At 47.1% G+C, this 24,069-nt stretch overlaps 1 protein-coding gene across 6 annotated transcripts in view; it reads right to left on the bottom strand.

Moving 5' to 3' along the window:
- UBE3C (ubiquitin protein ligase E3C) overlaps positions 1-24,069 on the bottom strand; it is a 109,009-nt gene that overhangs the window by 78,219 nt on the left and 6,721 nt on the right. For 5 of the 6 annotated variants that reach the window (XM_032304263.1, XM_032304262.1, XM_032304265.1 and 2 more), the window contains exons 2-6: positions 7,871-7,924; positions 4,710-4,784; positions 4,031-4,177; positions 3,460-3,575; positions 3,198-3,355 (exon numbers count right to left, since the gene is read on the bottom strand). In XM_032304263.1, the coding sequence (XP_032160154.1) occupies positions 3,198-3,355; positions 3,460-3,575; positions 4,031-4,177; positions 4,710-4,784; positions 7,871-7,924 (550 nt within the window). Of the gene's footprint in view, positions 1-3,197; positions 3,356-3,459; positions 3,576-4,030; positions 4,178-4,709; positions 4,785-7,870; positions 7,925-18,782; positions 18,890-19,274; positions 19,326-24,069 lie in introns of all 6 variants that reach the window. The other variant, XM_032304261.1, reaches the window with a different exon arrangement.

Here is a 24,069-nt window from a genome sequence, read left to right on the forward strand (position 1 = left end):
CACCAGCCCTGCTCTGGCGAGTTCCTCAGTTCCTTTTAGAGGAGATGATGGCGCTGGAGACCACAGTATGGGCACCGGGAATTCAAGCTGAAGCAACACCCTTTCTGACCTCACTAAGCGTCTGATGGGCTTGCAAGGTGTGCAGTAAGCATCAACTCTGGCCTCACCGGTGACCCAAATCCTACAGTCTTTTAAATACATCCGCCTCCTTTTACAAAGGGTAAGAGGAATCTCCAGGTGTCGTTGGTACATATCTCACTACTGTCACATCTGGTAGCGCACATGAAATACACAATTCACTTGCTTCACTTTGTGAAAACAGTCCTACAGAAATTTGTGCAGAGGCCACTTTTAGGCAACAGGCTTGAGCAAGGGGAAGTTGATCAGGGCACAAAGCCCTGGCTGAACATGGTCAGGCCCATCAGGAGACCCACCTCGAGGTATCTGCAGGCCTTAATGGACCAGTGGGCTGCTTACAGTCAGGCCAAGTTACCAAGAAGGGAGAAAATTCTCTATGTCCCAGACCGCCTCACTTTGCTCCTTTACACACCGCCCCACGCACAGCCTGGAGGCAGACAGCCCAGCCTCTGTTCCCTGCAGTGGACGCAATACACTTCCGTCCTCTTTGTCCTGCTTCAGGTGGACCCTGCCACCACAAGGCCGGCTTCTACCCCAATCCACCTGATCACTGCCCCACAGCTGGGGGCCCCAGCCAAGCAGACAGACACCACCATCTCCCCTGGAGTCCTGACCACGAAACACTGACTCCTCAGTGCTCTGTCCTCACACCGGCTCTGTAACTCCAACCCTGACCTCGTGCATTCTCATCTCCAGCGAAACCCAGCAGGGAAGCTTGCAAGCTCTTTGGCCGGGAGCCCGAGAAGACGGAAGAGGTGGGACAGACGAGCGGGATCAAGAGGCACAAACTTCCAGCCGTAAAATGAGTTAAGTCGTGGAGATTAAAACAAGAAAACAAACAAAAAAAGGACAGCATAGGGAGTACATCGAGGATTTTTAAAAATATTATACCATTAACACGCCAACACCAATCTATGTACTAAACAGATCCCTTGACAGCATGACTAGAGTCTGAAGGCCAGCCGCACTCGTTAAGGCACGCACATCCGTAGCACAACACACACTGTGAATAGGAAACAGTGCCAAATGTCACAGACTCCTACTGCCGGGAGAAACCGGTGAGCAGAATTCAGAGCAACAAACTCCCAGTGACGTCACTAAGTCACAGGGACGGAAAGCACAGCACAGGGAGCACCGTCGACAGTAACAGAGCATGCGACGGACAGTGGCCACACTTGCCACGAGGGGCCCTGAGTACTGCACAGAGCTATGGAATCACCCAATGGCATCACATGTCCCCACGGAAGGTGCCAGAAGAGGCAGTTTCACCGCAAGATTGTGACACACTTTCTACTTCTAGATGCATTGCAAAATAATGCATTTCTTAGTTATATTCTTTAAACTTTTAGAAAACAATAGGGGCACCTGCGTGGCTCAGTGGGTTAAAGCCTCTGCCTTTGGCTCAGGTCATGATCCCAGGGTCCTGGGATCGAGCCCCGCATCGGGCTCTCTGCTCAGCGAGGAGCCTGCTTCCTCCTCTCTCTCTGCCTGCCTCTCAGCCTACTTGTAATCTCTGCCTGTCAAATAAATAAATAAATCTTAAAAAAAAAAAAAAAAAGAAAAGAATAGAAAACAATAAAAGTAAAAACTCTCACGGACTGCTCAGCCTGAATCAATACACGCAGTCAGGCATCAGCCAACACAAGGGATGATTTCAATCACCATCACTTTTTAAATTTTTATTTTTTATTTTTCTAAAAGATTTTATTTATTTATTTGTCATAGAGCGAGAAGCGAGAGCAAGCACAGGCAGACAGAGTGGCAGGCAGAGGCAGAGGGAGAAGCACGCTCCCCGCCAAGCAAGGAGCCCGATGTGGGACTCGATCCCAGGACGCTGGGATCATGACCTGAGCCGAAGGCAGCTGCTTAACCAACTGAGCCACCCAGGCAACCCCCATCACTTTTTTTAAAAGATCAAAGCCCACAAATTTCAATTTACTTTCAGTTGGCTCCCTAATTTTTCAACAAACTAAGGAGGTTTCTTTCTTTTTCTTTTAAGATTTTATTTATTTGAGGGAGAGAGAGAAAGAGAGCACACGCACACACATGTACATGTCAGCCAGAAGGGCAGAGAAGCAGACTTCCCACTGAGCAGGGAGCCCGATGCGGGACTTGAACCCAGGACCCTGGCATCATGACCTGAGCCGAAGGCAGATGCTTAACAACTGAGCCACCCCGGCACCACTTGATCTTTTTTTTTTTTAAACCGAAGCCGAACGCCAAGGTTGAGATGTATGCGAATCTGATTTTTACAGTTTCAGTACTGAGGACTGAATTAGCTAGGTTTAGCCTAGATTAGTCCATCAGCTCTGGGGAACAAAAAGACATTGATTTACGGTTTTACCAGTAACTCCTACCTTCCAGAACCACCTACAGCACGTCTTCTGACCGATAACGTACCTATTTTTTAATGCTAGTCCTTCTCAAGTCCAAGCCCTGAAGTGTTTGTCTTCCTAGCTGTGAGACCACTGGGAGTCAGATTTTTAAGTGTTGGTCTCACACTGCTTAATTCATCATGAAAGTGTCAGAAGCCCTCTCTGTTTCAGTCACCACCGTGTCCTCGGAGGAATTTCAGATCTCGGTTATTATGGCTTAACACAACGCAGCCATGACTGGGAGAGCGTCAACGCGTCACAGCGTGACCCAGTCAGAAAGAGATCTCAGACCCGGTGTCTTCATCTCCTCTGCCGGACTGAGGTGAAGACCGGAATTTCCTCCTGAGACCGGCGAAGCCACTGACCTGTCCCTCGGTCCTGCGGCACCACTGCCCCTGCCAGCTGGGGACGCGGATGCTGGCCCCGCCGCAGGGGGATCGGCTGCCGCAGGTGCACGTCAGCGCGGCCCCACAGGTTTCTGGACGCCAGCATCCACTTGCTTCACTTTCAGTCACAGGAGGTGTTGGAGAGCGGAGCGCGCGTCCAGAGGTTTAGGGTGGAGGACAAGTGTCGGCGCTCCCCTCGGCAGTGGGGCCCTGTCGCCGTCACTCCTGGTGCTTGGAGCAGGCACGCGAGCTCTACAGGGCACCCCGCCGGCCCTGCCCTGGCCCAGCCGCCACCTACCATTCTGAATCATGTAGTGCAAGATCTGTTCAATGACGGACGCCACATAGCTAGCGTCTTGCAAAACAGGCAAGTACGTATTCTCAGACGAAAACACCTCAAGCATCCTCATCGGAAGTGCGACATTCAAACTGTCATCGCTACAGCTTTGCAGTAACCTGTAAAACAGAACAGAACAGAGATGTTCACGCACCGGATGGCACAGGTCGTCCTAAAGCCCCACAGGCAACTCTCCCTCACCGCGTGCCTTGACGGGGTTTACCTGCAGCCGAGGCTCATCAGCCTCTTTATCTGAAACAGACACGTGAGTCTCTCGGACCCGTCCAACTGCTGGACAAACAGAGAGCTGTGTTTGATCAAGTTCTGATACATCCATATCTGAAACACAACACACACAGTCACCTCAGTCCGCGCGAAGCCCATCGTTACAGCACAGTAACACTCCAAACTTCCGCAAGTGCTGAACAGACACTGAATCGAGACATGATAAAACGTGAATCTTCTCGATCAGGATTTATTTTGTAGTGTAGACCACACGACCCAGATTTTCTGCGTTAACACAGCACATCAGTATAAAGCTAAGTCACTAAATGTATTACTAAAACAAAGTACACTTAAAACTCATCTAAATCTGAAATAAAACAGCTCGTTTGCAAAAATCAGCAATTCGTAGTAAAAATATGCAAGAAATACAATAATTAATCATAAGGTGCACGAGGTTATCTCTGGTGATCTAGCCTCGCAAACACACACTGGAGGCTGTCCGACCCCATTAGAAACAGAATGCTGGGAAGCCCGTGACCGAGGCTGTGTGACGTGGAGCCGGCACTCACCAGACGTTTTGAGTCTTCGCTCTGCTTGTAGAAAAACAGCAGCTGCCTCACCAGGAGGGTAAGGTTGGGCCCGCTGGCGACGGAGAAAGTGCCCCCCGGCTGTGAGGCACTGGCGCAGCGATCGAAGGCGCTTCTCCGGAGGGCGTGCTGGGGGCAAGGCAAAGCATGGGCTCGTGGGCCAGGTGTGCAGCCGCAGCGGTTAGGGTAGCAGCCCAAGTGTGCCCGGGGGTGGGGGCTGCAGGGCGGAGAGGGCTGCGGAGAGGGGTGGGGGAAGGGGTGGAGAGGGACAGGGGAGGGATGGGCGGGGCGGGGGGGGGTCTAGTCTGGGTGTACTGCCGTGCAGTTCTTGCAAAAAGGTGACCTGAAACCCAGAAAACTGGGACTGGAATGAGGGCCTTTCAGCCCCCAGAGGCCCTTCAACACTCCCATCTTTAGCCGCACCCCGTTTCTATATTGTTACTTAAAAAAAATCACCTCGGAACTCCCCACTCTATAAATCTTTACGTAAATATAAACTACTAAAATTAATTATTGGGGAAAACACTATTATCCACATTGACTTTCATTACACACGTGTACTAAAATACCCACAAAGTGGAGTCCATTTCCAAGGCTCAAGGCCTTATCTAAAATGAGCTCTGGTGCGCCTAATTCTTCCTCAGCTTAAAAGCAAACTTACTTGCTGCCTCCGGTCTCTGCAGCCTCGTATAAATGACTGTATGATCACCGCGTTCTTCAGTCTTCGCCGTTCCTCCTGCGTAACAGAGGGAGGAAGGAATAATGGGGTCTTAGTGAAATGGTATTTAGCTAGCAAAGACTTAAAAAAACAAAAAACCAACCAAACAGCTATAGAATTTACAGACCACAAAATTCAGTCTTTCAAGCGTACCATTCACCGATTTTTAAAATATTCAAAATTCAAGTGTCACCACAATCTGATTCTAGAATACTTTTCAGCACACACTCCAAACCCTGGACCGATTAGCACTCAGTCCTCAACCCCTGCCCTAGCTCCCCGACCCCCGGCAAACACCAATCAAATTTCTGTCTGTATGGGAATGCCTATTCTGGACATAATGGAATCCAATAATATGTGGCCTTTTGTGTCTGACTTTTTTCACCTGGCACAGTATTTTCAAGGTTCACATATGTTGTATCACTTATCAATACTGCACGACTTTTCACGGCCAATTAATATTTCACCATAAGGGTGGCTCACATTTCGTTTATCCATTTGCCACCTGATGACATTTGGGCTGTTTCCACTCTGGGCTACTACGAACAATGCTGTTGTGGGCATTCACGTAAAAGTTTTGTGCGGACACAAGTTTTCATTTCTCTTGGGCATATGTGCAGGAGCAGAATAACACGGGAGGAACAGCCAGACTGTTTTCCAAGTGGCTACACCATTTCACAATCCCACCAGCACACTAAGCCTTATAATGACAGCTATAGTTTGAAATAGAAAAAGAATACCGACAACCCAAACATCAATTTTAAAAGCCACTTTTCTTATCTAAAAGCAGAAAACTCCAGTTTTGGTTAAAACTCTCTTAAAATGTTCAGTGACCTAGCAGAAATAATTTATTCTTCACATTGTTGTAACCAAAGCAGCTCCCACTGTTTGAAAGCCTACTGTGCGCGGGCCCTAAGAGAGACACCGCACAATCATCCTCGATGACGACTCCTGCCAGTTTTACAATGCAGAAGCTGAAATCTCCACAAAAATAAAGTGATGCTGGAACACGTACAAGAGTCAGAACTCAAAGCCAAGTGCAACACTAAGGCCAGCACTCATCCTGCCCCACGACACCATTTCCTGTCTTCCAAGAGTGTCACCTGCCAGGCTTGAAATGCACACGTGCACACACACAATCCTAGGATGGCAGAACACTGATCAGGGCTCACAAGTGTACTTTCTGAGCTTCAAGTGATCACAGCAAACGAACCCCTGAGCCTAAACCTAGTTTGGAAACCTTTGCATTACGATGATTCTAAGAGCATTTCACTAAAAACCTATATGGTCCCATGAGTTTTCAAAACATTTATTTTTATTCATTCAGTTGTTCACTGAGGAGAAAGTCTTGGTAGCATCCCAGCCTTCTGGTTGGAACAGGGACCTAAAGGCTCCATTGTAAATGTACTGGAAACAGACTGACCCTGATAAGGACTGAAGAAGGGCTGCAAACCAGCTAAACCCTGTATTAATTAAAGGTGATTTGTCCTTCTTCCTGCTGCCTGCCAAAAGAAAATGTAACACTCTCCAAAAAGAGAGCTCTTTTGCTTTTTGTTTTGCCATACAAACTCATAGTATTCAACCAAAATAACCAGGCAAAAGACAAGAACTAAAAACCAGAAGGACAAACAACAGAAACAAACCCAGAGGTGATCCAAAACTGGAGTTTAAATATTATCTTTAATAATCTATAATTATGTTCATGGAATCAAAAGACAAGAGAACTGGGAAATAAAACAAAGACAATTCTAGAACTAAAAAAAAAAAAATCTGAAGATCAGAATTCAAAGAATATATGTAACAATTAGACACTGGTAAAGAGATAATGTGTAAATTAGAAGTTAGGTCAGAAGGAAATATCCAAACTGAAGGAGAAATAATCAAAACAATAAATATATGGAAGAGCATAGGAGAGATATATGACACAACACAAAGGTCAAATATGTACATAATTTGAGTCCAAGAAGAAGAGGAGAGGAAGAATGGAACAGAAACACTACAGCTGAGAATTTCCTAGAAAAGATGAAAGACATCAGCCAACATTTCTTGTTGAGCAGTCACTTTCTACTGACAGCAGTTACACCACACAGGGAACATCTGAAGGTAATTTTGGTTATCTCAACTGGAGAGAGCAGCAGGAGCACCGTGGCATCCAGTGGCGGGACCAGAGGCCACAGATGCTGCTGAACACCCTTCAATGTACAGGGTAAGCCCCCACAGCAAAGAATAATCTGTTCCAAAAAGTAGGCAGTGCTGAGGCTGAGAGCCCATCTAAAACTCTTTGTATTTGCTGTTCCCTTCACCAAGAATGCTCTTCCTCCAGCTTCTTTTTCATCCTTCAGTTATCAGCTCAACTCTAACCAGCTCAGAGTCTCCTTCCCTGAACACCCTTCCCGGTCACAATCACCATGTCCCACTGCCCTCACAGCACTTGCATCCGTGCTCCAGAACCCAGCAAGAACATTATCCATCTCATTCACTATCCATACAGCCAGCAAGCAGAACAGCACCTGGAATGTATAAGCTCTCAATTAATATTTGCTAAAGGAACAAATGAATGATCAGAAAACAAAACAGAAATCTGGAAAAGCAGGCCATAAAACATACCATAACTGCCGATTAAAATTAACAAAACAAGCAATGTTAAGAAACTGTCACCAGAGAGATGAAATGTAAAATAAAGAATGTAATAAACAAACAAAAAACAACAAATGTCACTAGCTCCATTTATCTTCTACACAAATAATTAAGATATTGGCCTTAACAGTGAGTTTTCTTCTTTTACCTGGCAAAACATGAACATGATATACTGTCTTTTTAGATCTTCTAGAAACCACTATCATAAGCAAGAGAACTTTATAACAGCCTGCTTTCCCCTCTATTCTGGAAACTGCCCACTTAGTCTGTCCTTTCCACACTGGTTCCAGAATAAATTACTTATCATAAATCCAAACAATCCAGAAATGCTTCCAAAGTTTAATATACACAAAAATATGCATGTTATGTCACATATAACATACATCTATCTATACCCATTATGACAGATTTATTTAAATGCTATGGAAAATGCTTATTTAAAGAGACTATTACAAAACTGTTTTTACCTCTCTCTTTCTTCTTTCTTCCTGAGTACGATGTAAAAGAGAAGCCTTTTCTTCCTACACACAAAAAGAGAAAAGATAAAAAAAGGCTTTAGTTTCAAATTCTAATATACTCTCAAACAAAGATTAAAGAATGTCTTCACTGAAAAAGGATCCTAAAGAGCATACAAACATTCTGACCTAATGAGAAGTCTGAGGCACAAGAAGTTAAATGCCACCCCCCGATTAGATCACAGACCTAATTAAAGTTAGTATTTCAGTAGTCTTCTAAGAACAAAATCTGATTTCTTTACACAAACAAGTTCAAATAAAACTGGGAATATCTGAATAATATGAGTGTATTATATCCATGCCAATATCCTGGTTGTGATTATCATAGTACAGTTTTATAAAACAGAACCCCCCCAGGGGGTGAAATCAGGCACTGTGAACACAGGATCATTCTGTATTATTTCTAACAGCTGCACATGACCTACAATTATCATAATAAAATATCTGATGAAAAAATTCAGTATTGTTACTGAATTTTTAAAAATTCTCTTTTCAGGGAGCCTGGGTGGCTCAGTGGGTTAAGCGACTGCCTTCGACTCAGGTCATGATCCCAGGGTCCTGGGGTTTAGTTCTGCATACAGGCTCCTTGCTCAGCGGGGAGCCTGCTTCTCCCTCTGCCTCTGCTCACTACTCTGCCTGCTTGTGTTCTCTGTCATATAAATAAATAAAATCTTTTTAAAAATAAACAAAAGCTAAACCTAGTTATTTTTTAAAAAATTGTTTTCATCATAAGACTAAATTTTGAACAAAATTACTTGGTACATAGAAGGAACCGAAGTAATAAACAGGAAACTTACACATTTCAAATAAAATAAAAATATTTAAAGATAACCCTCCTTCCCCCAGAACTGCTCCAGTCTATAGTGTATGGGCATTTTATTTTATTTTATTTTATATATTTTTAAGATTTTATGTATTTGACAGAGAGAGACACAGTGAGAGAGGAACACCAGCAGGGGAAGTGGGAGAGGGAGAAGCAGGCTTCTTGATAAGCAGGGAGCCCGATGCGGGGGCTCGACCCCAGGACCCTGGGATCATGATCTGAGCTGAAGGCAGACGCTTAACAACTGAGCCCCCCAGGTTCCCCTGGGCATTTTATTTTTATAACCGTAATCCAAAATAAAATTAAAACTCCAAGACATTATATATGAATCATTATAAAAATGAATAAACAGGGGCACCTGGGTGGCTCAGTGGGTTAAAGCCTCTGCCTTCGGCCCGGGGCATGATCTCAGGGTCCTGGGATCCAGCCCCACATCGGGCTCTCTGCTCAGCAGGGAGCCTGCTTCCCTTCCTCTCTCTCTGCCTGCCTCTCTGCCTACTTGTGATCTCTGTCTGTCATTAAATAAATAAAATCTTTTTAGAAAAATGAATAAACAGATCTCATAACAAAAACAAATAAAAGTATCAATATAGTGTCAGAAGGCAAGTAATCAAGCCAATTCAAAATTATACATTGATATGTGAATCAACAGTGCACAGAATGAAAAGTTTCTCAATGACAAAATTTAAAGCCAAAGAAGTAAATCCGGGGCACCCAGTTGGCTCAGTCAATGCAGCATGTGACTCTTGATCTTGGGGTCATGAGTTTGAGTCCCACGTTGGGCACAGAGCTTACTTTAAAAAAGAAAGAAAAGCAAAGGGCGAAGAGAAGAGAAAGGAAGAGAAATCCTCCAGGTATTTTCCACTCTAGAAAATTCCACCACTTTTTGAATTTCAAATAAAAAGATTTTATCTACTATGACCAAATTCAGAAAAATATTTTGTTTTAAATTTTAATTAAAAGGAGGAGGGCAAATGGAAAATTTAAAGTAAAAAGTGCGAAGTTATGATAGTCAGAATAAGAGAAAGCTTCTAGATAAAAATTTCTAGCCAGTATCCTTATTTATGAATAGAATTGATACGTTTGTGTCTATGGTTTTTCCCTTCTATCTCCATTTGTCCAGATATGATATATGTTCATTATTTGGTTCTAGCTAAAAGGCTAAGATTCCTTAAAATAGTGTGCACTGTCACAACTACGGAAAAACACAAGCAAGCCTGAAATCAGAGTGAGGAGATGGGTAAAGGGGTGACGGCATGAACGGGGGCACGCGCTGTGAGCGGCACGGGTGACCGATGAGTCATGACCTCTACGTCTGAAAGAATGATGCTCGAGATGTTGGCTAAGTGAATTTAAAGGGAAAAGTCTAAAATTCAACAAACCAATATTTTACCTTAAAAACATGGCCCATGCTGGCAAAAGCCACTCCGCTGACCTCCCCACACGGAGAAGCTCCTAGTCCTCGCTGGACTACAGGCCGCACAGGCTCAAGGGCCCCACTCTTCCCCGACCACACTGCTGCTTTCACCCGTTTCCCCATCGGGCACGCGCAGGTGTTGACACGCGTCTGGAACGACCGAACGCCTCCCTGAAGTCGGACGCTGCGGTCGTAAGCGTCTAGGGGGGAAGAGCCCTAAGAGCTGAGAAGCACCGCTCGGCGCCTGCAGCATAGCACCTGTGCTGCGGTCTTTTAAAATCCAAACACGTACTCCCTATCGAAGAGCACGATGGGACTGTAGTCAAACACTGGAACTGCTCAGAAATTCTCTCTTACGTTTGAAGCTCATGGTGTGGGAGAAGCCACGACAGCACAAGAGGCACTGCTGGGTGTGGGGGTGACCATTAACTTCTGATCACCTGCAGGTCGGAATCCCCGGACAGGACATCATACGAAGGCAAAGGTCACTTCTCTGACCTGTGCTCAAGTGCTCTAACACTTCCTACTTCAAAGACAAACTCATTTCAAAAAAATCAAGCAGAGCAAGCCGATCCAAAATAACGGACGTGCACACACAAACCCGATACGTGATTTCAGTAATAAAACTGTATTTTTGAAAATACTAATAAGAGCTTTCAAAGAGTACCCCTGCCCCTTTAATAGTCTGCCAACAAAAGACGACGGTCAGGGAGAAGTCAAGCAATCTCCCACGTGAATTCAGGCACACCGCACAGGCGACTCTAGGAGCAGCAGCACCAGGTACCAGGACACTGAGCTGTCCGCTGTGCCCTTGCACAGAAGGACAGGAGAGGAGTGTGTGCCACACGCAGAACACTAACAGGGACTGAAGGCTTCTGTCCACACACTAAGCAATATTCCACGCCCTTGGCTTCGGGTAATTCTCGTATTCCTTGAAATGAACCTATGGGGTTAAGCACGATGATCTTCCCCGTTTACAGATGCGGAAAGTGAGGTCTGAAAGTGGTAGCAGATCCAGGATCTGAACTCAGAGGGCCTAGAGTTTAACCCACTAAGCAGTATGCTATCTACTTTGAGAAAGAACATTATTTCACATTTTGAGAAGTTAAAAAAGTCTTTGCCTTCATTATACACGAGTAATTTGGAAGATTACCACAAAGGAGGGGAGAGGGAGGCCACAGAAAAAAATTTTGATCTTCAAAATCTGACAAGAAAGCATGAGGAGCAGGTGGTGCTGAGAACCAGAAAGGCAAACTAAGCAATCAGGGAGATCAGGACACAAAGGCTGCCAGGAAAAGCCAGCCCCGCACAGAAAGACAAGCGTGGCAGAGTATATGATCGCCGTCCACACACCATGGAAACGGTCAGTATGCAGCCCCTAAACATGCAACCGAATCCCAGGGCAGAACCAGAGCCTCCTCGTGTGTTCCCCGTCTAGAACAAAAGACATTCAAATGAGACCCAGGAAGGGCACGTATCCAGTCAACAGGTGTCTAGTGAATCACGTAACATGCCAGGCACTAGAGATTTTATTTTGTAAGATTTTATTTATTTCTCTGACAGAGAGAGAGGGGGAGGAGGAGTGGGAGAAAGCTGCAGGCTCCCCACTGAGCAGGGAGCCCAACGGGGAGCTTGACCCCAAGACCCTGGGATCATGGCCTGAGCAGAAGGCAGACGCTGAACGACTGAGCCCCCCAGGGGCCCCTGCACCAGAGACTTTGAAAGTAAGTGAGGCATTTCCCCCCAGGGAGTTCACAGTCTGGTGGGAGAAAGCAGCAGCCTGTTTGCTGGGGACACACCTTGCACCAGACACAGTCCTGGCCGCTAGCGTGGAGACAGACGCGGTCTCTGCCCGTGCACAGAGGCCGCGCCGGGCGCAAGCGTGGGGAGAGCAGACAGACTCTGCCTCAGCGGCCAGGAGAAGGCCCAGAAGAAAAGGCATGTGAAAGGCAACTTGGAAGGACCCGTTCCGCGGGAGGACAAGGTGGGGAATCTCCCAGCAGAGGGAGAGAGCGCGGGAGCAGGGCCCAGGACGAAGCGCGCAGGGGTCAGGTGGGAAGAGGGGGAGCCTCGAGCCCGAAGGGAGATGGTGATCACCTCACAAGTGGGGGCCGCTGAGCGTCCAAGGGGCCAAGGAGTTAACAGGTAACACGCCCTCTCCCGGAGGGCCGCCTTTGGGACAGACAGACGCCGGACGGGCTCCTGAAGAGCACTGAGCATCTGCTACAAGAACCGTCTCTTCTCAGTGCTCAGTTCTTTCCAGCAGCCCCAAAACCCATCACGCTGCCCTGTTTTCTGTTCCACGGCAGCCTGACGGACGAGAGAACCACCAACGCGCTGAGGGAGCCAGGTCAAAGACAGCCCGCGCGGGGACGCTGGCTCAGATGCTGGCTCAGAACACGGCCGTCTGCTCCCCACGGCCTGTCCCGCACCGTGCCCCGATGCCGCCTCAGCCCCGAGAATACCGACACGCAACTGGAGCTCTATGCGTTAAAGCGGCGAGTGAGGGCCGGGGGTGCGCGCGAGGGGCCTCCTTGCGGGGAGGAGGCGGCGGGCAGCAGCGGCAGTGGCAGCAGAAGCAGCCCTGCAGGGCACACCCCGCACAGGAAGTCACCCCGTGCCCCCCTCCCCCTGCTTCCCCCACAAGCCAAGTTCAATCCACACAAGTGTCAACGCGGCAGGTCTGCATTTAGATGCTAACGAAGGCTCCATCTAGGACTCCATCGCTTACAGACAGAACCCAGTGTCTGTTGAAAGAGAAAAACACGTTTTACCTCAGAGCACCTGCAGAGAGGAAAGAGTAAAGGTAAGTGAACTGTGTTTTTTCTCCTTTAATGAACTATAAATTCCTTCAGAATCACGGCCTATGTCTGTCTTTATAATCCTGACACTTAGCATTGTGCATCATGGTATGATTGAAGGATATAATTTAGAAAGGATAAAGGTACAACCAGGAAATCTGAAGCTTGAAAGATTTTAAAGTTGAAAAAAAAAAAAGTCATGATAAGAGGCAAGAATGTAAAATCACTTATCTACTGAGGCAGACATTAGAAAGACCTACATCTTCCCACAAACAGTGCCACCAAAATCAGAATACCGGCCAGACAAATCTAAATCCAATCAATAATTCCAATGTTCTAAACTCCCTCAGGAAGTCGACAAATAATTCAAAAATGTTCTAAGTGCTCTTACAAATCTCATCGTGACCCTTATATATGTTGCTGAGCCCAATTCCCAATTCTCCTGCGAAGAGTGACTGCTGAGATGGACAGGCCAGTTCCCCACTGGTGTCTGCTCGGCTTACGTTCCGGATTATTCTGCGGGCTCAGGCAGAATTTTGCTCCGAGGATCTTCCTCAGACTTCTTTCCAGGGGTGGGTTTAGGGTGTCAAGAAGAGCAGCCTGGCAGTTGGGGAACTGGCCTGTCCATCTCAGCAGCCACTCTTCCCGGGAGGAACTGGGAATTGGGCTCAGCAACATATTGAAGGGTCACGATGAGATTTGTAAAGCACTTAGAACATCGCTGAATGTGACTGCAAAGCGGGGAAAGCAACCCCACCCTGGCCGTGTCCTGCAGTAACAAGGCACCGAGGGCCGCAGGTCAAGGTGGGAACGACGGAGGACCACTATCTTGATGCACCTGGACAGAGGGAGGAGCAAGCAGGGCGACTCCCAGGCTTGGAGTCCTCCCTCCCCTGCCCCGCCAACACCGACGTCTCAGAGGCAGCCCTGCCACCTTCACAGGGTTCACCACAGCCACACCCCCTGGGCTGTTCTTCGCTTAATATCGCTCTTTAAACTGAGTTTTAAAACTTTTTACTTTGAATGAATTTCAGACAAAGCTGGAGAAAGGATACAGTGAGTTTCCTCATCCCCTCTCTCTCGGACCCCACTGCCCCTCCACAACCAGAACACAACCGGCAAGAGCAAGAGATCAACAAGGACGTGGCGTCCGACCAACGACAGACTGTACTGGAAGTGCGCCGATTTCTATACTAACAATCTTCGCCTGTTCTAGGATCCCATCCAGGGTCCCACACTGCATTTCATTACGAGTTCTTCCTACTCCGCACCAATCTGTAACAGTCCCTCCACCTTTGTCCTCTGTATCCTGGACTCTGCTCCTTGATGTGGGTTTTTCCGATATTCTCCTACGACCGGAGTGAGGTCACGCCACGACAGTAGTGGACGTTAATGGATATGGTAAAGTGTGCACCTGGGTCTGCACACTTACACCAATGACCCAATGTATGCGCGAGAGAGGAGGAAAATCTCTTCTCACAGACTTGTCAGTAAATGCAGACAGAAAGAGGGGAGCAATCGCCGAACACCTCGCAGCAGCCACGGTGCGGACACGCGCTGAGACCAGTGGGCACAGCTCGAAAACAAACAGGATTCACCCGACCTCCACGTGCCACCTCAAGAGCTTTACCAGCTACTCAGGGAAAGACAGTGGGGGCAGCGGGGAGCCCTGCACACACCAGGCCGGGGACCAGCAATCAGGCACAAAGACGTTACACGCCCCTACAGCGTTATTCTCCTAAGTACGAGGTACTCCTGAAAAGAAACACAATGAAAACAAAACTGCATTGTTACATTTTAAATTAAATTAAAAAATAAACACTGAGTTACAAGAAAAACCTAACAAATTTATTTATGAAAAGCCCTATCGGAAACGAGGCCCCTCAAAGCAAAAGAACGGTTTGTCATCACGACAGAGGAGACCAATGCCACGTGAAGTGTAAGAGGAGGCTAAGTCTATAATTTTATTTTTTAATTTTGACATTGGACAACACAGAGAATACTAACATGTTTATTATTCATCAGGCAAAGGCTATTTGACAGAACTGGATTCTAGAAATGAATTCCTAACCAGAACACCAAGTGTGACTCTGGTTCAACAAACTTTACTTTCGAGAAAGCCTCCAGGGCCCAATCTTCTGAACATGTGCTTTTATTTAGTATTATTCTCCTGATGGTTCTTTAAAAGGGGGTCTGGCTCGCATCTACCCACTTGCCAGGCTCCTGGAGGCCATCACTCTGAACTTTGTACATATGGCATTCAGAAGACTTTTTCTTTTTTCTTTAAATTTTATTTACTTATTTGACAGACAGAGATCACAAGTAGGCAGAGAGGCAGGCAGAGAGAGGGGGGGAAGCAGGCTCCCCGCTGAGCAGAGTGCCTGATGCGGGACTCAATTCCAGGACCCCGGGACCACCACCTGAGCCGAAGACTGAGCCACCCAGGTGCCCCACAGAAGACTTTTTCGAGTTCTTCTCAATTCTTTCCGCCACAGTCAAAGTGTACTTCCCATGGCTTCCAGTAAAAAAAAGGTTTACGCCACAAAGACCCGAATTCCTCTTGACGTGATGACAGGGACTTGAGACCTTTCTGCTCTCAATTCGGGAGGAAGCAGGTGCTTAGAGTCACTGCTCAGATTGTCCCAAAGCAGAGGAGTCACACGGCACAGGCCAATGGACCGCCATTCTACTGGGGACTGGGGACTGCTCTTCAGCACCGGAGCCGAACAAGACTGCCGTCTGGATAGGAAAGGGTCCAGTTTCCAGGGCTGGAACACGCTGGATCAAACCTCCTACTCAACCAACGTGGCGTTGCGTACCAACTCCGCTCTCCTCACAACATCACACCTGAAGTCTGCGTTAGTGTGTCACGAAGTCATCAACAGAATTGAAAAGGTTTCCTCTCGTCTGGGAGTTAGACAAGAAAGTCTTCGTGGACGTGTTTATTCACTTGTGGCTGGCAAACCGCGAAGGCCGTGCTGGTTTCAGAACGTCAGTGAGCGTCCGGCAGAGCGGCGGGTGACATCTGCCCGGTCCTCCCTGGCAGGCCAGCAACCCGCCCGGCTCGCTCCTGAGCCAACACGCAGCTAACTCACTGGACAAAGGAATCTCGTCAACTATGTTCTTTGTTTTGTTACTGATCACCACTCTGACTCATAACTTTTGTGTATTTTGCCAATTAGCAGCTCTAGCCTTTGCAATGAAGCACAGTATCCCAGACGAAGTGTTCTCAACTTTTCATTTTAACTCAGCATCACATTCTGTACTGACTTCTGGGCTATTTAGAAATTGTTCCTGTTTATTCCTGAAAGTTGAACGGGTTGGGGGTGGTGCCTTATGGTTTCACAATGAAGCCTGAGCACGGTGGTTCCAGGCGAGGTCTGGCTCATAATGGGGCATAGGGTCTTTCTCAGCCAGTTCCTGAAAAACCATGGTTCAAAAATCTTTCTTAAGATCTTACTTATTTGACAGAAAGCCCACGTGAGCACAAGCAGGGGCAGTGGAAGGGAAGCAGGCTCCCACTGAACAGGAGCCCAACATGGGGCTCGATCCCAGGACCTGAGCCGAAGGCAGACCCTTAACTGAATGAGCAACCTGGGCGTCCCTCAAAAATCTTTATGGACGACACTAGTCGTCCATAATCATCAACTTCCAAAAGTGAAATTTCATTTTGCTGCTAGAAAAAGAAACAAACTGCAACAGAGCCCAAGGAGAGTCCGCACACAGAAACGCGCGCTGACAACACCGACGGCACACACAGCCCCGCCGCGGACGCGCATTCCCAAACTGCAGCCACCAAACGCGGACGTGTCACCGGCAAGCCGGGTTTACCACGAAGCTTCTGAACGCCAACCTAGCCATGAGCTGGCATTTCAGAGAAATCACGGGCTCGGCTCCCCAGTCATCTGTTTCTACTGGACACTGAAACAAACACTGCTAAGTTCTAAAATGCTCCTTCACACGCCACCTAAATCGTCACACACTTTGGGACAAACAGTGGCCAATACTAACGGGCTGAAGCATGAACAGACAAGTCAACGCCTGATGGCCTCTGGGAAGACTCACACGGACACAGATGCAGATGTGATAAAGGAGGCATTTCAAATGTAAACAGGAAGTGTACTCTTCAACAAATATGAAAGGAAAAGCTGTGTGACCTAAGTAAATGACAATGTAGCTCTAGTCTTCACACCAAGAGATCCCTGACTGACATAAGATCCGTGTGTGCATGCACGTGTGTACAAAGCACCATAAAAATATGTGAAGACAATAGGAGAATTAAACACTCCCACGTGGACTACGACTTTCCCTAAGAAAGAAATATCACTCTTTAAGTCTTGTTACTATTTGCCATCAGTTATTTAAAAATAAATTTGAGGGGCACCTGGGTGGCTCAGTGGGTTAAAGCCTCTGCCTTTGGCTCAGGTCATGGTCTCAGGGTCCTGGGATCGAGCCCTACATCGGGCTCTCTGCTTGGTGGGGAGCCTGCTTCCCCCACGCCCCCCACCCCCGCCTCTCTGCCTACTTGTGATCTCTGTCAAATAAATAAATAAAATCTTTAAAAAAATAAAAATAAAAATAAATTTGAGTACATCAAAGTTAGAATTTTCTACACAGAACAATATAACACAGGCTAATAAGATGACAAAATGGGAATAAATATTTGTAACACTGCAACACCAACTGTTTGTAACACTGCAACACCAGCTGTTTGTAACACTGCAACACCAGCTGTTTGTAACACTGCAACACCAGCTGTTTGTAAAAGCTCTCCAAAATAATTTAAAGAGATCTATAATCAAATAGAAAAATTAGCAGAAGCTATACCCAGTGCAGAGGAAAATAACAATCTTTTAAACATAAGAACTTCATTTTTACTCATCCGAGGAAAGCATGCAGCTTGTGTAATGAAATAGGCTTTTTAACCCCTGTTTGGCAAACTCAGCATGCTGTGAGTTACAGAGGACAGTAGCTACTCCCATTCGCTGAGAAAGCTGCCTTAGCAATCTAGAATCTATTACAATTCAAAATGTGCATAGCCTTTGACCTAGCACTTCTAGAAATTTAACCTATACATATTAAAGGCACATATGCAAGGATTTGTACTGCAAAACACGGACAGCAAATGGCCATTAAAATACACGACTGCTAGGTTACAAAATGTTCATCATGCCGACGACCACCCGCGTTTTCAAAGAATGCGGTGCCTCCACCTGCACCGAACCGCAACCGTCTCCAGACGCGTTCTCGGGGGTAAGTGCCGCAGTCTGTCTAATGGGCTCCCCCGGGTGCTCGTGCAACAGAAGGGGCCCCTGGCGACTCCGCGGGCACAGCCTAGCCGAGAGGACGAGGAAGAACCTGGGACGCAGTGTGGCTGTGTGGATCAGGGACAGAGCGGGAGGGCTGGGGCGAAAGGGGGGAGACGCGATTCTTTTGCATCGTTACTTTCGATTGCCCCAGTTACAGCCCCTGCCCGTGGAACGCTTCGCTCTTCTGGAATAACAAGCAAATGAAGCTATGGGAGAAGGTTTTTAAAGGAGCTAAACGTGGCCAAGAGTAAGTTCTAGATGAGGTGCTGGGGGGAAAGAACAACGAAGTACCCGCCAAAGAACATTCGGATTTTGATTCTTAACAAGTTTTTGGTTCCAGTTTATTACACGTGCAACGGAAAACATTTCACGTTCTAAACTCCACAGGCCTGGATATGTTAGGAATTCTGAGGGCAGTTATGTGCCAGTTTCATAAACACTCTCATCAGATGCTTTCAGAATAACTAAGCCTGTTCTCCGCAGACGTAGGCGTTACTTTCAGGGCTAATCTCACCTCCACAGCCGGGACGCTGCATCTTCTCATCGATATGTAAACAGGAGCAAATGACACCAAGCTTCTCTATCTGGCCTTTGAGCTTGAGGCACTTTATCTTATCTTCTCTGAAAATTAAATATGGCCAAACTTCAGAAATACCGTTAACAAAGATGTTTTTAAATGGGAAAAAATGCTTTTCTCAAATGCAGACACATTTTGTAGTAACAAAATGAAGCTTTTAAAAGTAAGTCATAAATAGTTTAAATCAGATTTCATTAATTATCAGAATAAAAAAAATTACAGTCACTGAACTCAGAGTGCGTTTATAAGATATGACTTCCATATTCCAAATGCTCAAATGGGCTAACCATTTATAAAAAGAACATTAGCATGCTTATTAATATCTTGACTTCTAAAAACAACAAAGTTTCCTTCGTTTTGCTATTTGGGTTATCTCCCTTTAGCAATTTACTCCATTTAACAGTGTAAACAGAATAATCAGCCTCACACCTGTGTTGAGTCAGTATTTTCCCACTGGTGCGCTGACAAAACAGGAGCAGTCTGAAACAATACAAAGACTCATCAAGTAAGACACTTCCTTTTGAGTTAATTAAAATGTTAAATGTTACCAAAAGTATTATTTGTGAATAATACACCATCTATTATGTGGGTTTTTCCTAAGAACATCCATGAAAATATAAGAGCACTTCACGCAACGAATATTTAAAGGTGCATCAACCACAGTAACTGATGACTATCATGTCCATGAAACCGAATGCGCAATACGATTCCTAATTCGAAACATATATAGAAAAAGACTAGAAAAAAATTTACCCATGTAGTAGCAGTGTTTTATTTTTAAACGGAGGGTGGGTTCCAAAGAGGTAGTTTTTCTTCATTTCAGTATATTTTAAATGTTCTACAATAAACATTATAATTAGAAAAGAACTCACTTTAAAATAAAGTATCCAACGCAAAATGAAATTGCTTAATCCCATTACAATAAATTCTGAAAGATGTTCTTTTCTTACATAAGAGCTGGATGGTAACTATGGCACCATTTTAATAGCAAAACCCTGGAAATAAACTACACATACACATGCAGACACGTAGACAGACACACACATAAACAGGAAAGAGGTTCCACGACACAGACCGCGTAGGGGAATGTTGTGCACCTGTGGAAACAGAACTACAAAGACCAAAAGTGCCGTCACTAAGACACAATGCCAAGCGGAAGAACAGGGTGTCGCCCAGTTTTACTGAAGAAGTGAGGGGCATGTTTATTTGTGTTTAGACTAGTTTTGAGCAGACACTGAAGACACTGGTCCTCGTGGGGAAATCCGGAATCTCTGTGAGAGGAAGGCGTCACTGTAAGCCCTTTAGATGGATTTCACTTTTCACAATTTTTTTAAAAAAACTGAATATTGTTTCAAAGGCCCCAGCCTGGAGACTGGAAATGGAAACATTATTAAAGTGAGGAAGAGGAGTAATAATTCAGTCTGACTTTCTCATTACCAAGAATTACGACTTTCATATTACAAGATGTGAAACAGAGGAGCCCAGAGAGGATGAGCAACTCCATCGCAGCTGGTTATGGAGACAAACCTTTCTTCCGGTTTCCTCTGCACTTTCTGCAATTTCACATTTTGTAGTGAAGATGTGATATGAATCGTGCTGCTTGCCAACGCACTGGAGTTTACTCAAGTTCCTTCAAAACATTAGAGCATTAAAGCTTCATCCTAAGGAAAATTAGTTCAAAAAGAAGTAGGATTTTCTCAGGGCCCCCTTCTCAGGGACTGCAGGCCGCGTTCCGCAACTTCCCCTGCAGTTGAAGGAGGTTGTGAGCAAAGCGCGAGGCAGACACAAGACACGGAGGCCACAGGACACCGCCGAGCAATGCAGAAGACAGACCAGGGCTGCTGGGCTCTGATCTCTCCCTCAGAAAGATGTGGCAGGAAGTGCACATGCCTCCAGGAGCCACGAAGAAATGAGAGGGCTGGACAAGCCAAACGCCCCGCGGGAGGACAAAGACAGAGGACGCCGCCGCCGATGTCACTGCGGCCAGGAAAGGGAGAAAAGGGACTCCCTGGAGACAAACCCGTCCTCAGGGCCTGACAGCAAGGCGAGGATGTGCAGGCAGCACTTACCACCCCGCCCCGGAAGAGACATCAGTACAATTTCTTCTAGAAAACAAAGTGCATCTAAAACCTTTACAAAGTGCATACTGTGACCAAGCAATGCAACTTCTTCAATTTGTCCTAAAAAATAATGATCAATTGTTGATTCTAAAAATGTTACTCACAATAAAGAAACCCTAACCAAAAAAAGCATAAACATATACTTTATACAAAGTTCATGCAATGAGCATGTATAGTAATTTTTAAAAACTGAACAGAATTTTATTTTGTAATTTTTAAAAAATATTATTTATTTATTTATTTGACAGACAGAGATCACAAGTCAGCAGAGAGACTGACAGAGAGAGGAAGGGAAGCAGACTCCCCGCAGAGCAGAGAGCCCGACGCAGGGCTCAATCCCAGGACCCTGGGACCATGACCTGAACCGAAGGCAGAGGCTTTAATCCTCTGAGCCACCCAGGTACCCCCAGAATTTTAATTTTAGAAAACAGACTGAATGACTTGACTCAGCTTTGGGATAACACAGAGTCAGATACAAGATAGAGAGGAATGGCTAGAGCAAAAAAAACAAAAACAAAAACAAAAACACGCCTCAGAATCAAGCCCCATACAAAGGCATGGGGTCCTCCCATGAGCCCAACTCACACACCGCCTCTGCTCATTCCCTCCGGGATGAGTGCCGTCCGACGCGTGGCCACCCACACCGGGACATCCGTGCAGGCTTTCTTTCTTTCTTTATTTTTTTAATTTATTTGACAGAGAGATCACAAGTAGGCAGAGAGGCAGGCAGAGAGAGAGGGGGAAGCAGGCTCCCCGCTGAGCAGAGAGCCCGATGTGGGGCTCGATCCCAGGACCCTGAGATCATGACCTGAGCTGAAGGCAGCGGCCTAACCCACTGAGCCACCCAGGTGCTCCCCATGCAGGCTTTCTGACTGCATGCCCCTTTTCTGCTCTTTCTGTAAATGCCGGCATCCCTCTCAGAGTTCTGTTCCGAGACTACAAGTCTCCTCAGAGGGACACCAGCCCGAGGATCCCGGTGCGTCTCACGGCTTCAGTCACGTACGGATGGTCCCCGGGCTCTACCCAGAGGTCCCGACCAGTGCGTGCACAGCCTCACGTTGCACAGGCCCCCAGAAAAGACCATTGTCTTGGTTCCTGGAGTCACCACCCACTCTGGTAATCCCAGAAAAACACCCAAGGTGACCCTCCCACGGCACAGCTCCTCAATTCTGCCTCCTCAACGGCCCTTGAACTCCCCTCCACCCAGAGCCCACCGCTTTGCTCTGGGCCCTCACTACTCTGCTGCAAACTCTGGCTGCCTCTCGCCTGGTTTCCAACCACCTGCGCTGCCCCACACTCACGTCTCCCAAAACCTCACTTCCCTGCTTAGAGTCCTTCACTGGCTCCCCAAGGTGCCTGGACGTGCTGAGTGTGGCCCCCGGAACCCTTTATGACTGGCCCCCGAAGGCCTCTCCCAGCCGTCTCTTCTCCTACCCTGATCCAGCCGCGCTGAACGGGGCGCAGGGGATGCCCGCCCCCCACGGCCGGACTCCCCTCTCCGCGCAGGTCCGTCTCACCGACGGCAACGATACTCACACATCAACAGTAGCAAGAAAGCCAGCCCGGCACACAGAAGCCTATGGCACTAGCCTTATACCACTTGCCTGGGGTTCTGGAAACGACACAGACAGGACTAGAAGAAAAGGAAAACAAGCGTCCTCCTCTCATGCCCGTAGTGGACAGTCCAAATGCTCCCCCTGACCAAAAACGCACCATGACAGTCTCCTTCTTCACGCACCTCTCCTCCACAACCACACGTCTGCCGCCTGCCCTACAGCTGTCACGGTGCCAACCCAAAGACACTCATCCCCAAATTATCCACTCCCCCGGCCCTGCTATATATCCCGTCTTCTCCCCAAGGGTGGTCGGATTGACCTAAGTAAATTCAAATGGCTGCAAATAAATGACATCTGTGTAAGTTTCCAAGGCACAGAGCTACAAAGTTGTCTCCAAGTCAACTAAGTTTCATCAAAATGTCTACTGAGAAGTTATTTGGTCGGCACCTTTTGCTCTGCAACTGTTTCATTATTTCCGTAACAGTTACACAGCTAATAACTACTGACTCAATGCAGTAGGAGAAAAGGAAAGCCATAATATTGAAATCTTAATAGGTTAAGACAGAAAAATAACATACAAAAGTCATGCTAGGATTAGCATTTACAACTTAGCTAAAACTGATACCCCTTCTGTGGTGGCTTTAGAATATTTTCACAAATCTGGGAGCACGTGGGGGGCTCAGGCAGTTGAGGCTCCAACTCTTGATTTCAGCCGAGGTCATGAGCACAGGGCTGTGAGACGCAGTCCTGTGTCAGCCTCTGCACTCAATGGGAGTCTGCCTGGGGTTCTCCCTCCCCTCTGCGCCTCCCCCTGCTATGGCACGCGCACGCACTCTCTCTCTCTCACAATAAATAAAATACATTTTTTTAAAAAGAATATTCCCACAAATTCTTTGATGCTGCTTCCCGTTAAGACGTGCAGCTTGACCCACACTCACCTTGAGTGTGGACTGGATGGGCAAAGAGAACAGGACCAACGTGAACGTGACCTTCAGGACTGCCCCGTACAGGCACGCCGCCTTCTCTGCGCCCTCTCACCTCACAAGCCATGTCATGAGGACACGAGCAGCCCTCAAGAGAGTGCAGGCGGCGGGAAGCTGATCGCCCCCCACGCCCCAGCACTGACTTCCAGGTACGTGGACAAGGGAGCCCGCTGTGAGTCCCGCAGCTTTAGGCTCCTGAGCCTCTGCGAGATCCTGAGCTGCCAGCACCGCCCTGGCTGCTCTCGGACACCTGCCCCACAAAGCTGAGTGACGAGAAGGGACTGCTTCAAGACACTGTCACCCTGGAATAGAGAACACGTCCTTCGATTCCTGGAGACTCAGAAAGTGGTAAGTAGATATCATGACTGTCTTGTTTTGTTTTTAAAGATTTTTAGTAATCTCTACACCCAACGTGGTGACTGGGCGCCTGGGGGGCTCAGTCTGTGAAGCGTCTGCCTTCGGCTCAGGTCATGATCCTGGGGTCCTGGGATCGAGCCCCACGTCGGGCTCCTTGCTCAGTGGGGAGTCTGCCTCTACCCCACTCACGCTCTCTCAGAAGAACAGA

This window comes from Mustela erminea, chromosome 11 (assembly GCF_009829155.1).
Source record: "Mustela erminea isolate mMusErm1 chromosome 11, mMusErm1.Pri, whole genome shotgun sequence".
In the NCBI taxonomy this organism is placed as follows: Eukaryota; Metazoa; Chordata; class Mammalia; order Carnivora; family Mustelidae; genus Mustela; species Mustela erminea.